Genomic DNA, 15,352 nt, shown 5'->3' with positions numbered 1-15,352 from the left:
AATGATTTCATCCAGAGCAGATTCACTTGTGTTATGGGAAATGCACGGAAGCTGAAAGTTTAATGAAAGAACTGTAACCAAGTCTTTATGAACAGTAAACTCTGTGACTTACCATTTTCTAGTGCACACAGTGAGGAAAGTTTATTGTAATTTACTGCATACTCTTGTTGACATGGCACTGTAGCATGATGGTTCAAGATAGGTTGATTAACTCATTTTTACACATTGTCAAGAAAAATTTACCCATGCACTACTAACTCAAATTCAGGATTTTGTTTCTTTTCCTTAATATATTAGCTTACCTGATATAAAAGGTGATGCACATTTACTTATAATTATGATAAAATAGAATATGATGTGCATAAATTCTTAGTGGTCCATTCTCTCCTATTTTTCCATTCTTTTATTTTATTAATTTATTCAGATTAAAATTTAGTTGTTATCCCACCACTTGTATCCTCCTGTTCCTCCCTCTCTCCCTCTTTTACCCTATTCCCCTCCACTAGGTCTATGTCCGTGGGGGACCTCCTCCCCCACTATATGGTCATAGACTATCAAGTCTCATCTTGGTAGCCTGCTTATTCTTTCATTGAGTGCCCTCAGGCCTCCCCACTAAGGGGAGGTGGTAAAATATGGGGCACCAGAGTTCATGTCAGAGTCAGTCCCCACTCTCCATCTAACTGTGAAGAATGTCTTGTCCATTGGGTAGATCAGAGTAGGGGTTTGATGTTTACTGCTTGTATTGTCTTTGGTTAGCATAATAGTTTGAGCAGACCCCCCTGGGCCCTGATCCACCCATCGCGATGTTCCTCTTGTAGATTTCTAGGACTCTCTGGACCCTTCTATTTCCCCCTCTCCTCTATTTCTCTTTCCTAGAGTCCCAGGGGAATATCCTCACATCTATCCCAATCTCCTTATAAGAGAAGATTTTCATGGGACATGCCTTTGGGCTCGTGCCCAATTATAAGTGAGCATACAACCTGTGAGTCTTTCTGCTTCTGGGTTAACTCACTCAGTATGATCATTTCTAGTCTCATCCATTTGTCCACAAATTTCAAGATTTCCTTGTTTTTAATGGCAGAGTAGTATTCCATAGTGCAAATGCACCACAGTTTCTCTATCCATTCTTCAACATTCTCTCCTATAATTTTAAATCATCAGCTGCTAAGTAGAGTGTGTGAAATTCCCCTGAAATCTGATGAAAAATATACATTTAAAATTTCTGTCAAATATTGTACTTTTCATTTCCAATCATAAATGTTTAGAAGATGTCCTTGGGTGATATAATTATCAGAGATAGCTTTATAAAAAATCAAATTCCCATTTCTGAAATGCTGCAATCCTAAAGTATGAAATAATATTGAAATTCTGGGCATAAAATATTTTATTACAATATAAGAAATTCACATGGGACAGATTACTGTGGACATTTGTTGGTCACCAAATATGTAGTGAACTGAGGCACTTTTAATCTCCATTTAAGAGATATTCTTTCAGTAATAGAGGAGGAAACATTTCTCAGGCTGCTCCTGACCTGCTAAGCACAGGTAAAGAAGTTGTGAATATGACACAAAATAATGGAGGACAGCTTGAAGAACTGATAAATGGGAGCTCTCTAACCAAAAATTTGTTTGCTTGAAGAAATTCTAAATACAGTTGGAGAGGCTGACCAACTAATGCAAGAAATTATTTTTCAGGCACAGTCATACAACTGATTAGTTTTTGGTTTTTCTTTTTTTCTTTCTTTCTTTTTTTTTTTTTTTTTTTGAGACAGGGTCTCTCTGTGTAGCCTTGACTGTCCTGGACTCACTTTGTAGACCAAGCTGGCCTCAAACTCACAGCGATCCACCTGCCTTTGCCTCCCGAGTGCTGGAATTAAATGCGTGCGCCACCACGCCCGGCTAACTGATTAGTTTTTACTGTTTATAAATAACTAAAAGTTTAGGCACTAGAAACAGAAAAAAGTATGACTAAATATGACCTGATATGGGGGAATTAGAGGGAAAATTTTTGAGGAAAATACAATTGTATTTCATTAAATATAAATATCAAATGTTTATTTAATAAATATTAAAATTAAATATTTATTTAAATATTAATATTAATATTAAATATTAAAATAAATATTTACTAAATATTATATGAAAATGTGATAAAAATAGTTTGGTAAGAATAATCCCCACATCAACACTCCTACACACTACTATGTACATACTCATAACATCATTTGTGAATGAATACAAAATATGTATATCAATATGAAACAATATGCTTATCAAATTAGCTTATGTAACAGGGACACATATACAAAATCACAATTGGAATACATATCTACCTGTTCCCTTTCATGAGAAGGTACATCTTCAGTACCAATAAAGCCAATGACAGCAATTAACATGAAAAACCTCATTTTTCCACTTCTTGGTGTCCACCTTTTTGATAAATTTGCAGTGGTTCAATTGTTAGATAGGGTGTAAAATAGAATGTGTTTCATGTATTCCCCTTATTGGAGAAAATGCAGCTAATGTCAAGCATGGTTCATTCTGCAGGCTTTATTGCTTTTTGTTAATCCATCCTGTTTGGCAGTCAGTCCAGGATTTAGACTGATGTTATGGTAATGACATTTTCATTCAGGAAGTTTAGCAAGATGTGGTGTTTGCACAAGTGGGAAGTGCATAAAGAAACACACAGAACTTTGAAGGACAGAGATGAGACTTTATTCTTACGTTCTCTGCTATATAATAGAGGATGAGGTTCAAATTTCATTTTTATATTTTTCACTCAATTATTTTTAATACATTTAATTTATTACACATGTATAAAACAAACTACATACAGCAGGGAGAACCTTATGACGATCATGAGAATCATGAATTCTGTAAATTTTACATTTATAGTGGTTTGACTGTTTGTATTTGTCCAGTTTGAAGTAAACGTCTTTCCCTATCTTGTTGGGTCTAAATTTCTGAACGAAATTCAATATCTATCCTGTCTCAACTCTAATAATTTAACTTCTTTATCTTGATCTAAATGATTTTATCCCCTAACCAACTAAACTTGATTGTACAACTATACTATCTGGCCTTCAATGCCCCTCAGAGACTTGAGAAGAAATAAGACTTAAATGCCTGAGTGAACCAGCAGTGCGATTAACAGCTTCCAAAATGTACAAATTGACTTGGTTTACTGCCTGAACAGTCACCCAGCACTCTCTATAACATTGGAGCCTCATCTTCAGCTTTCTGGCCCAATATCTCTCCCAGACTTATTCGCAGGGCAGGAACTATTGAGGACTTGCTTACCCTGTCTTGGCAGAGTCTGGCCATGGACTCTGCCTGCATCTAAGCTGCCCATTTTTAGACAGATTCTATTTGTGACAGGAATGAGGACATTTTGCCCAGTGGCTGGTTTGCCATATTTGAAGCCATCTCTATAAGGAGGCTCTCTGATGCTCATCATCTTCTTTGAGGTTGACTGGGTATTGTCAAGAGTTAACTTGTCTTGTTGTCAGAGAAATTTAGGATTATAAAAACAACTTTAAATGCCATATTCTGTGTGTCTTTGAGGCCTTTGAAGACCTTATTCAATTGTTTTACCTCATATACAGATAGAATCATATCTATTTGTTAGACTTAGGATATATATTCTTGGGCTAAAATCTGTCAATTACTTGACATGCCCATGTTTTGTATCAATATACTAAATTCTATAGCAATGACTTAGACATAACCTTCATCATGGGTGACAGTTAAGGCCTTGAGTTAAGGAGTAGGTTCAATCATCTAGCTTTTGTTCTGTCCTCCCTCTATGTTCCTAAATCTCCCTTTGTTTCTTTTCAGCTCCTATCTCCTTTCCTACTTATGCAAGATAAAGGAAAAGAGAGACATTCCTGCATTTCACCTAGTTTTTTCTCTGTATAAAACCAATAATGACTTATGGCCACCTCCCGATGAGAATAAGCATTTGTAGACCAAGAGAGCAAACAGAAACCTATACGACCCCCCGCCCCCTTTAGAGCGAATGGGGCATTGTTCTCTTAAGGTTTCTTTAGGTTGAATTGGGGCCAATAATACCTTGGAATGGGCACCAAAATTTGGAGAAAATGGTTAAGAATAAGGCATTTTAAATGTCTCTGCAGGAGCTGCAGTTAAAAACAGGACAAGGAGACTGTCTGAACCCAAAGGCTGAGGACATCGATGGGTTGAACTCAAACAGAAGAAAAGGTCCTTTTAGAAGTATGGACCGACTCCAGGTTGGTCAGCTCTCTTCAATGTTTCTAATTCTGTTTAATTTTGGTGAATGTCTAAATATAGGTTAAAAATAGCTGATTCTGAATAAAATTTTCAAATATTAATTTTTTGTTTATAAAATTTCCTATATTTATTACAAAAATTTTATTAATTTATATCTCATCTAGATATGTGTTATCTTCTTATGCTGGCAGGAATGATTTATTTGAATATTGTATGAAATCCATGTTCACTAGATTATATTTATTCCCATTACAAACAGATTTATTTCCACGGAGACAGGTATATTTCTAAAATCCAGAGCTCTACAGTCAAGCAGAACTCAACTGATTGAATTGACATATAACATTAAAGAGTATTAGTGTCATATTTAAGAAATAAAACTATGACACATAAACTAATTTTAAAGGCCAAAGAAATAAAAAATATTTGAGAAAATGTGTACTTAAAGTTGTAATAACATTCAGAATATAAATACAACTATTTAAGTTTGAAAAATATTATTTAAATTTTAATGGTGACATTTAGAATATGAGTGATCCCTGCACACCATTTGCACTCAGAAATATCTTAAACAACTTCAGTTGTCTTTATTTCTACTGGGAGCCCCACTCGCAGCTGAGAAATGCTGGAAATATTAGCTTAATCGTGAACTTCATAAGGCCTCTTCCTTGGTCTAAGGCCAAACTGACATGTTAGGGTGCTTAAGTTTCCTGTACCTCCGAGATGCTGCTTCTGTGCTGCTCATAGGATGGCACTTAATAGGGCTGTGTAAGACTCACTGGCTTTGCACCTGTGTTGCTCTTTTATCAAGGTATTTACTACATTGTCTCTCTGTTGTTCTGTGAGAGGCTCTCTGATGAGCTCAGACTACTCTGAAACTTCCTGGACATCTGGTCCTCCTCGGTGCTTCCACCGCTGCAGTGCTGGGACACCAAGCCTGGTTCCTCATTGTCTTCATACACACTTCTGGGGGGGTTCTTTTAGGGCCCATGGAGGGTTGGGAAATGGAACTATATTGACTTTTCTATTTATTTATTGTTTTAGTGGCTTTAATGACTTATTAATGTGCTTATGATAGAATTACTTAGTCATATTTTTATATTCATACTTCCTTCTAGTGTTTAACAGAATACTAACATACTTGTTTATCTTTCCACCCTAGCATTTTATTTTGTAGTATTTGAAGTTGACAATGTATAGTATAGCTTTTTTGTGTGTGGAGTATTTATTTCAGAGGTTGATTGAATAGGGCATGTATTTGCTTACTCATATGACCCTGTATCAGATGCCATCTGCAGGCCAGGCAGTACATCCGCGGTTAGTCACAGGAGCTGGGCAGTGCCGCTCTTAGTTTGCCAAGTGGCTCAGGTGGGAGGAAGGCACACCATGGCAGCATGGTGGAGGCATGGCCTCTACACAGGTGGAGACAGTCAAGCCGGAGTGCAGTAGATGTAAAGAAAATTGTGGTGCCTGTGTCCAACACAAATACTTGAGAGTAAGACAGTGGGGTAACACATTTTAATACCATATAAACAACACAGCAGCTCCTTAACCAGAACCACTGAGTCACACGGACCACTGAGTCACACGGGAGCATGAGTTGCTCTCATAGTCCAAATGTCTGCTTTAAGGATTTCAGCCACTTAAAATGATGTGATTTTTTTGTGGTAGGAGGAGAAACAAGCCATAGTATTTCTTTTTATCTAGAAATTGGATGAACAAAAGAAATGGTTAGACGAAGAGGTAGAGAAAGTTCTGAACCAGTGCCAGGAGCTAGAGATGCTGGAAGAAGACCTGAAGAGACTTGAAGCCCTGCTGCGGGAGAAGAGCCACCTGGAAAATAAGAAGCTTCGGTCTAGTCAGGTATCCTGTCACGTTCTTCTGCCTCTAGGATCTTTCCTCTCTGAGAGAGCTGTATAGATGGCTACGTGGTTCCCAGCACACAGGGTGGCTTACAACCACTTACATACTATTCCTGTCCTGGAGGATCCTCTTCTGGCCTCCTTGGGTACCAGGCACGCACATGGAACACAGATATACATTCAGGCAAAACATCCATAAACATCCATAAAAATATAGAAAGCTAAAAGGTAGGTTGTGAACTCAGTAATTTGCTTTTCCATACAAGGGCGAGGGCCTGAGTTTGTATCTCAAGAACCCAGATAAAGGTGGGGTACGGACACACACACTTGGAATTTCTGGGCTGAGGGGGTGGACTGAGGCCAGCTGGTGCAGCCAAATCACTGAGCCCCTGGTTCAGTGAGAGGCCTGCCTCAAAACTAATGTAAAAGAGCCACTGAGGAAGACACTTGATGTTTACCGTTAGCATAAAAACCATGTCCACATGTGTACACAAACACGTGCGCACGCACACACACACACACATTGTAGATAGAAGCCAAAGGAAAATTATTCTCAGTATGTTATGCTACTTTTTCACATGACTGCCATCAGAACATTGCTGCTCTGAATTAACATGCTAATATTCTTTCAACTATGACTTATCATTAACTTTCATTTTGTGTTAAAATACATAGAATATAGAATTTGCCTTTTTGGTTTTGTTCATTACTAGTGTCTCCTATATAGCCTGGTCTGGCCATGAACTTCTGCCTCAGTGTCTGGTGCACTATGGTCATGGTCAGCCTAAAATTTACTTTTAATGCCATTTTTTTGAGTTTACAATTCAGTGGCATTAATACCTACAATGTTCTATAACTTTCACAGCTATGTATATCCAAACTTTATTTCCCCAAATAGAAAATCTATAACCTTAAACAGGAATTCCTCTTCAACTCCCTCCTTGGCCAGCCTCCATTGGTAACTTCAGTGAGTATTTCAGATAAATTGTACTATATGGTATTTTATAGTGAGCATTGAGATTTGGAAAATTTATCTATATGTCACTAACCACCCCAAATTAGAGAGAGGTTACGATATTCATATAAAGCGAAAGGGTTTTGTAGAATGAAGGTTGTTTTAATTATAAGGACTTCAGAGATGTCATAAATAATTTTTTCAGGAGTTGCACTTTATGAGCCAGTTAGTGAAGTAGTTTTATGAACAGGTTTGCCTCAGTTTCAGGTTTTTAAAAAGGAGTCGTTGTACAAGTAAAAGCAGCAGGAACTATTCCTTGACTTAACTGCATGTATTTTCACTAATAGCATCTGAAAATGAAGCTGACTTGCTCAGATGTGAAGATCTACTTTTACTTAGAGCTGGCTTGGGTCCAGAGTGAGCACACACCCCTGGGTCACGACCCTCATGCCAGCAGGCATCTGGACCAGAAGGTCTGAGCTCACGGTGGGTGGGGGTGTGCTCTAGCTTTGCTGCGTCGGGACCTGGTTGACTCTGCTGTGTCAGCCCATTCCCCAGTCCAGCTGGTCACTGAACAGAGGGTTTGGGTGGCTCCTCTGAACATGATTCCTAGTGTCATGGCCAGGTAACTTGCTTACACTGACTGTCAGGGTCAAGTTGTAGAAGCTCTCCCTCAAAACATGGAAAATAACAGCAAAAGATGAACTAATCAGATGTACAAGAGAAAAGTAGAAGAGACTACCTGGGATTTGCAGTGTACTGTATGTCACAAAATAAAGAGAGAAGAGGAAAATGAAAAAATGCAGAGGAAAACAGTTTTTAAAAATTAATTTACTTATGAGATTGAAAAAGAAAAGGCATAAAAATGCTATTTTTTTCTTTTAGAGAGTTACATTTAAAAGTATTTATTTATTTATTATTTATTATTTATACAGTGTTCTGCCTGCATGTGTGCCTGCACCCCAGAAGAGAGCACCAGATATCACTATAGATGGCTGTGAGCCACCATGTGGTTGCTGGGAATTGAACTCAGGACCTTTGGAAGAACAGACAGTGCTCTTAACCTCTGAGCCATCTCTCCAGCCCCAGAGAGTCACAATTTTAAAAAAGATTTTGCTTTTAAAATGAGGTGCGTCTGTGTGAGGGTATGTTCACGGAGTGTCCTGAAGAGTGAGTTCAATCCTCTGGACCTGCAGTTATAGGTGAATGTAAGCCGCTTGGATGTGGGTGTTCAGAAGGAAACTTAAGTCCTCTGCAGGAGCAGCACATGGTCTTACTAAATATTTTAAATTTTTTAACTGAAAAAAATTTTTTTACAAACCCTTGTGTAGAGAGAGGGCTGACTTTCAGTAGATATCAGCAAAGGAGCTGCTCTGCTACTTATGAAACCCCTACCCAGAAGCAGGTTGTCTGTGAATAGTTTAGTGCCAGGTTCCACACAAATGTCAACATACTGAGATAAGGAGGGAGTATAAATGAATGGAAGCCATTTTAATTCTTTGAACAATTTAACAGAGTACAGACTATTACCCCACTTGATTCTTCTCAGAAAAAAAAAGTGTTAACAGATTTCACTTTTTCTGTTGTTTGAGGAATATATACAAGTTGCTGATTATATTCATTTCAGATGGGGACTGTAGTAGGTTGAATACGTCTCTAAAATGACAGAAAAGAAAAATCCATTGTATACAGTTACCTCGAGCCAAGCATGGTGCAGCATATATAGACCTGAAATGGGCTATATATAATATACAAGGCTAACCTGGGCTACATAGTGATACCCTGCCACAAAAGAAACAAAAAACAAAAAATTAAAGTGTATCACAGACCTCCAAGGAAGAGCTAAAGTTATAAAATGGTCAGAAAAGCACATAGGCCTAACTGCAACAGTTTTATAATGTAATTTATGAAGATTTATTTTATTTATGTGTATGTATGTGCATGTATGTGTGCACATATGTGCCTACAGATGCCAGAACACAATGTTGGCTCCCCTGGAGTTGGAGTTGCAGATGTTTGTGAGCCACCTGATGTGGTGCTGGGAGCCAAACCTGAGTCCTCTGTGAGAGCAGCATGTGCTCTTAACTGCTGACTCCACGCAGCCCTCTGGCCTTCTTTGTGACATTTTAAGTAGCAATTTCTTGGATATGACACCTAAAACAAAACAAGGAAAGGAAAAAAATCAATAAATAGGACTTAATAGTAAAAATACTAAAAACATTTGAGATTTAAAAGACACAATCAAGCCAGGCTCCCTGGTGCATGCCTGTCTGTAATCCCAGCACTCAGGTGTCAGAGGCAGGTGGATCTCTGTGAGTTCGAGGCCACCCTGGTCTACAAAGTGAGTCCAGGACAGTCAGGGCTACACAGAGAAATCCTGTCTGTCTCAAGGAGAAGAAGAAGAAGAAGAAGAAGAAGAAGAAGAAGAAGAAGAAGAAGAAGAAGAAGAAGAAGAAGGAGAAAAAAGACACAATCAAGGCAGTAAAAAGATAGCGTATGGAATATAGGAAGATATTTGAAAATCTGCCTGCTGCTGTAGCACTTAGGTCAAAGCAGGAAGATTATATAGCACAATATTGTATAAGCCAAACACAGAATAAATAAGAGCAAAGAATCATCTGGTCAGGGGTGGCACATTCCTTAATCCCAGAACCCAAAAGGCAGAGACAGGCGGATCTTTGTGAGTTCAAGGCCAGCCTAGTCTACAGTTTCAATACATCCAGGGCAATTACACAGAGAAACCCTGTCTCAAAAGCAAACAAACAAATCATAAAGAGCAAAGGAGCTGAACCAATAATAGCCAGGCAGCGGTGGCACACGCCTTTAATCCTAGCACTTGGGAGGCAGATGTGGTGGATCTCTGTGAGTTCAAGGCCATCCTGGTCTACAAAGTGAGTCTAGTACAGCCAAGGCTACACAGAGAAACCCTTCTTGAGGACAAAAAGCTAAGTGAAATAAACTAGTCACAATATGTACGTGTAATCCCATCCCAGCATGGGCAGCGCCAGAGGACGTAGAATAGTGTTTGACTAGGCTTGTGAAAGAGGAGTGGGGTCATGAAAAATGGAGTGACTTTCTGAGGTTTTTGAAGGTGATGAAGAGATTCTAAAATTGCATAATTCTGGATACACTAAGACCTATATCATCATACATGAATTGCATTTCATTGAGAAGAAGTGTAAAGCCAGGAAATGACATAGCAGAGGCTAATTGATACCCAAAACTGTCTCTGAGGTGAAGAACACATAGGTGAGTGGCGGGTGACTGGCAGTGGGGAATCCTGCAAAAGGGCAAGACTTGAAGAACTGTTAGCCCCTTTCCCTGAACACACCTTTAAGCGAATAACAGCTTTAGTGAGCTACATTTCACTTAAATCATCAAAGATTAAGAGGGGAGCAGGAGTAAGGCACAGGGTGAAAAGAGCTTAACTGGCAAACTCTGTCCTCACAGGATGCTTTGTCTTCATGGGGTGGCAGGAATCTGTCAGAATGCCCCAAGTAAGGAATGCGTGTGGCGATCCACATGTAAATTCCGAGGCGCCCATCTAACGCTGGCTTCAGTACCTACACGCTGATGCCGTCAGCTGCAGTCGTCCAACCTGCCAGCAGATCAGCACGTTTCTGAAGTGTGGGAAACGCTTAGTTTTAGGATTCATGTGATCCTGTCATCACATCTTACCAACTTTTGTGTTTGCTTGCTTGTTTGTCTCAAGACGTGGTCTTTCTTGAAGCCTGGGCTGGCATGGAACTTGGGGGTGCTCCTGCCTACCCTCTTGAGCCCTAGAAGTGCTAGCACTACTGTCATCCTGCCAGCTGTCCTCTCAGCTGTTACACGCTTCATTCATTCAGTGGTGTGTGTGTGTGTGTGTGTGTGTGTGTGTGTGTGTGTGTGTGTGTGTGTAAGGGGTGCAGGTGGGACCAGAGCATGCATTTGTAGTTCTCAGGACCCTGTTGTGTTGGGGACAATAGGCCATATGGCCAATCCTCAGCCATCTTGTCAGAGGTCTGCGCCTTTAAGTCTCTGTCTTTCCCAAAGCTTGCCTTTCACCAGAAACTAGCTGACCCCGTTGTGAGTCAGCAGTTAGACTAAAGACAGATAGGGATGGAGCGACCCTGTTGTGAGTCAGCAGTTAGACTAAAGACAGATAGGGATGGAGCGACCCTGTTGTGAGTCAGCAGTTAGACTAGAGCTAGATAAAGACAGAGCAAGATGCCCTGTGTGGCAGGACATTATGACCCTGTCTGGAATTCCCTATGATTTGAGAAAAGCCTGCAGCTGGGTTGCTATAGCAATATGCTTCCCTGCCTTCTGACTTATAAAAGCTGCTGCCTGACTAATAAAGTTTGAGGATTTGATCAACCACACTTGCTCTCCTTCTTTGTGTCTTGCATTTTCCACAGGTGAACTTCCTCCTGAGTAGTAGCTGAACCCCTCCGGCCGGGGCACTGTTGGGTATCAGGTTTTTTGTCAAACTTGTTTGAGTCACTGAGGATAGATGAGGATAGGTGGCCTGCAAGCTTCTAGCAATTTCCCTGTCTCCATCTCCCAACACCCTGTGCTGTGCTGAGATTAGAGAAAAGCTACTACATTCAGTTTTATAAGGGTTCTGAGAGTCCACAGGCAGGTCCTCAGCTTGCATGACTAGTGCTTACCCCACTAGCCATCCCTCAGCCAAATACAACTCTTAATGATACCAACATTGCCTGGTGTGGTGGCAAACACCTTTAATCCCAGTACCTGGGGAGACAGAGGCAGGCAGAGCTCTATGAGTTTGAGGCCTACCTGGTCTACATAGTGAGTTCCAGGACAGTCAAGGCCACATAATGAGACCCTTTCTCAAAAACAAAACAAAAACCAAAGCCACCAATGCTAAAACAAACACTGCAACTGAAGGGAAAAGAAACTGGGAAATGCTAGGACTAGAACAAGAAGTTGAAACAAAACTTCAGGAAAGACTTTAATATTGTCAGTGTGGTAAGGAAAAAAATATTGTAGCCTTGATACCCTATGAGCATATAAAGGGGGAGGAAGTCCCCCCCCCAGTCACAATCATAGGGGAGGGGAATAAGGGGAAATTGGGAGGGAGGGAGGAATGGGAGGATACAAAGGATGGGATAACCATTGAGATGTAATAACAATAAATTAATAAAAAAAGACAAAAAAATAAATACAAATGTCAATCTGGAAAAAAATACTTTAGCTATAAAACAGGAAGTAAAGGGTGTTATAGGCATGAAAGAATACTTAGAAATTTAAAGGGGACACAGGCCAGTTGCTGGTGGCACTCTCCTGTAATCCCAGCACTCAGGAAGGCAGAGGCAGGCAGATCTCTGACTTACAGGCCAGCCTGGTCTAACAAAGTGAGTCCAGGACAGCCAGGGCTATACAGAGGAACCCTGTCTCCCCAAAAAAGGGAGGAGGGAGGAGGAAGGAAGGAAAGAAAAAGAGAGGAAAGTAAAAATGTTCAAATATTTGAGACTAAGTTAAAAGAAAAATCACTAGAAAAAAAAAGAGGAAAAGCTCAGATAAACCTAGGAAGTTCATCACTCAAGTAATAGGAAATCTGAAAAGAGAAAACAGGAGACGATTGAGCACATAAAAGGTCTCCAGGGCTTTCAATGGTTCGAGCCCTTGCTGTTCTTGCAGAGGACTCAGGTTCAATTCCCAGAAGCCGTGTGCTGGCTCACAAACCATCTGCAACTCCACGTCCAGGGGATTCTATGCCTTTATCCGCCCTCCTCACAAACATGCGTGTTCCATATATATGCACGTGAGTGAAAATCTTAAAAAGAAACACTTCTCAACACAGTATGAGAGTCTAGACTGAAAAAGCCATCAAGGGCCTAGCATAATGAATGTCCAAAGCAAACCACTGTGACAGGTTTAGATGAAATGCAGGAATAAACAAAGAAAGCAAACAAGCAAAAAAAAAAAAATGTCTTCGCTACCTCCAGATAGAGGAAGTAGTGATTACCAATCATAGAAGCGCTAGGCTTCTCCACTTTCTTCACTGGAAGTTAGAAGAGCCAAGGTGGTCTTCAAATTTATGAGGGAAATTATTTCAAGTAGAAAACCCTCTACTTAACCCAAATTCCTACTTAGTGTGAAGGCAGAGTGTTTCCAGTCAAACCCGCCTCAGGAAACTCCCGGAACACGTGCCTCGTGAGTGTAAGTGCTTCCTGTATAGAAGGGGAATGAGTGTCCAAAGATACCACTCAATGTGGGTGTTCCCGATGGAGCCCCAGATTAAGCAGGAGTCTGGAACTTGGCAGCTCCAGGTAAAATGCTTCAAGAAAAAAAAAATACACTGAAATGACTCAGTGGGCAAGGGTGCTCATCAGCAAATTCAGTTGATCCCCAGAGTGCACATGGTGGCAGGAGAGAACTGACTCTCGTAAGTTGTCTTATGACTTTCATACTTATGCTGCGGTGTGTGCCCACAGCAAATAAGTAAAGAGAAATGTATAAATAAAAAGATTATTGAATACATTTACTGGTAACTCTGATTAAATGAAAATATGAGATTTTGCAGTTTTATTGGAAAGAATTATAAGGTACAAAAAGATGTATCGAGTATGATAATTTTTTTTACAGATATGTCAGCTACGCGTAACAGTCACAAGTTCATAATGAGGGAAGTGAATATTGATTTAACCGGAAGCTCTAATATAACTCACAGTGGCGGGCTGGAGAGATGGCTTAGCCATTAAAGACAGGGCTCACAACCCATAATAACTCACAGCGCAAAATAGAGAAGGGAAGCTGTACAGAGGAGGAGAGGCATGAGTGTGCATTCTCACGGCTGCACCCTAAATTGATTGTTTAGACATATGGGCAAGACACAGAACAACCAAGTAAAAGGGCTTAAAGAGACTTACTTCGGGAAATGTTTCTGCTTTTATTTTTTGTATGAGAAACTTTATGATAGTTTATGTGTATGTTAGAGACTATATGGAAGAATATAGTGCAATATTTTAAAACGAACATCTCCATAAATCTGACCATATTTTCTGACCATAATGAAACACAAATTTAAAAGTATGCCGAAACGCGCCAAATATTCTTAAGAAGTTGTAACCGTTTTACCATGTAATGAGCTAAGGAATAAGAGAGAAGAAAAAAAAAGTGCTGCCTCTCAAAACCTCTGATTTTCTTTTTAAATGAATGCGGGTGTTTTGCCTGCATGTATCTTTAAATGCACGTGTGTGTAGAGAGTCCAACGAGGGCAGAACAGGGCACCAGATCCTCCGGAACTGGAAGTACAGACCGTTGTGAGCTGCCATGTGGGTGCTGGGAACTGAGCCCCAAGTCCTCTGCAAGAGCAGCTGGTGCTCTTAATCACCAAGCCACCCCTTTGGCCCCCGTCTCTTCATGATTTGAACTTATATATTCTTAAAAGAACCACTAAAGGCTTTAGTTGCTGAAGCCCTTGAGAAAGTTTCATTGTTTGGAACCATGTAGTATTTTATTGATGTTTTCCTAAATTTCTTTTTTTTATTGAAAAATAAAATCATTCATATTACATCTCAATTGCTATCCCATCCCGTGCATCCTCCCATTCCTCCCTCCCCTCCCCTCCCGCTTTCACCCCATTCCCCTTCCCTATGACTGTGACTGATGGGGACCTCCTCCCCTTGAATATGATCCTAGGGTATCAAGTCTCTTCTTGGTAGTCTGCTATCCTTCTTCTGAGTGCCATTGGGCCTCCCCAGCAAGAGGACATGGCCGAATAAGGGGCACCAGAGTTCGTGTGAAAGTCAGTCCTCAGTCTCCACTTAAAACTGTGGAGAATATTCTGTCCCTTGGCTAGGTGTGGGTAGAGGTTTGATGATGACTGCACATATTGGTTGGTGCCATAGATCGAGCCGAACCCCTGGGCCCAGATCTGCCCATCATAGTGTTCTTCTTGTAGGTTTCTAGGACCCTCTGGATCCATCTATTTCCCTATCTCCTATATTTCTCCCAGCTTAGGATGTCCTCACCACTATCCAGTTTTCCTGGTAAGTGAAGACTTTCATGAGACGTACCCCTTGGCCTAGTGTCCTAAATTTCTTATAACTGTTTTTCTATCTTTTTAGGCCTTAAGCACAGACAGTCTGAAAATATCAGCTCGCCTGAACTTGTTAGACCAAGAGTTGTTGGAAAAAAGTTTGCAGCTTGAGAACAGTACAGCTGAGGGGAAAATAAAGAGCTGGGAACAAGTTCGAGCTCTTCAGCAGGAAAAGGAGCAGCTCCAGAGACAGAAAGACAGTGTGGACAAAAAGCTCAGCAGTGGCCGAGTG

At 40.3% G+C, this 15,352-nt stretch overlaps 2 protein-coding genes across 3 annotated transcripts in view; one reads left to right on the top strand and one right to left on the bottom strand.

Moving 5' to 3' along the window:
* Window positions 1-15,352, bottom strand: part of LOC311597496 (olfactory receptor 7D4-like) — a gene marked incomplete at both ends in the record, with an annotated part of 336,911 nt that overhangs the window by 112,723 nt on the left and 208,836 nt on the right. The gene's annotated exons all lie outside the window — the stretch shown is intronic.
* LOC311598215 (kinesin-like protein KIF27) overlaps window positions 1-15,352 on the top strand; it is a 37,016-nt gene that overhangs the window by 7,428 nt on the left and 14,236 nt on the right. For both annotated transcript variants that reach the window (XM_084783227.1, XM_084783226.1), the window contains exons 6-7: window positions 4,139-4,252; window positions 5,961-6,116. In XM_084783227.1, coding sequence (XP_084639353.1) covers window positions 4,139-4,252; window positions 5,961-6,116 — 270 coding nt within the window. The remainder of the gene's footprint in view (window positions 1-4,138; window positions 4,253-5,960; window positions 6,117-15,352) is intronic.

Source organism: Acomys minous (assembly GCF_964271855.1).
Source record: "Acomys minous genome assembly, chromosome: 5".
Taxonomy (NCBI): Eukaryota; Metazoa; Chordata; class Mammalia; order Rodentia; family Muridae; genus Acomys; species Acomys minous.
The sequence above is the reverse complement of the archived record's forward strand: the minus strand, read 5'-3'. Positions and strand labels throughout refer to the sequence as shown.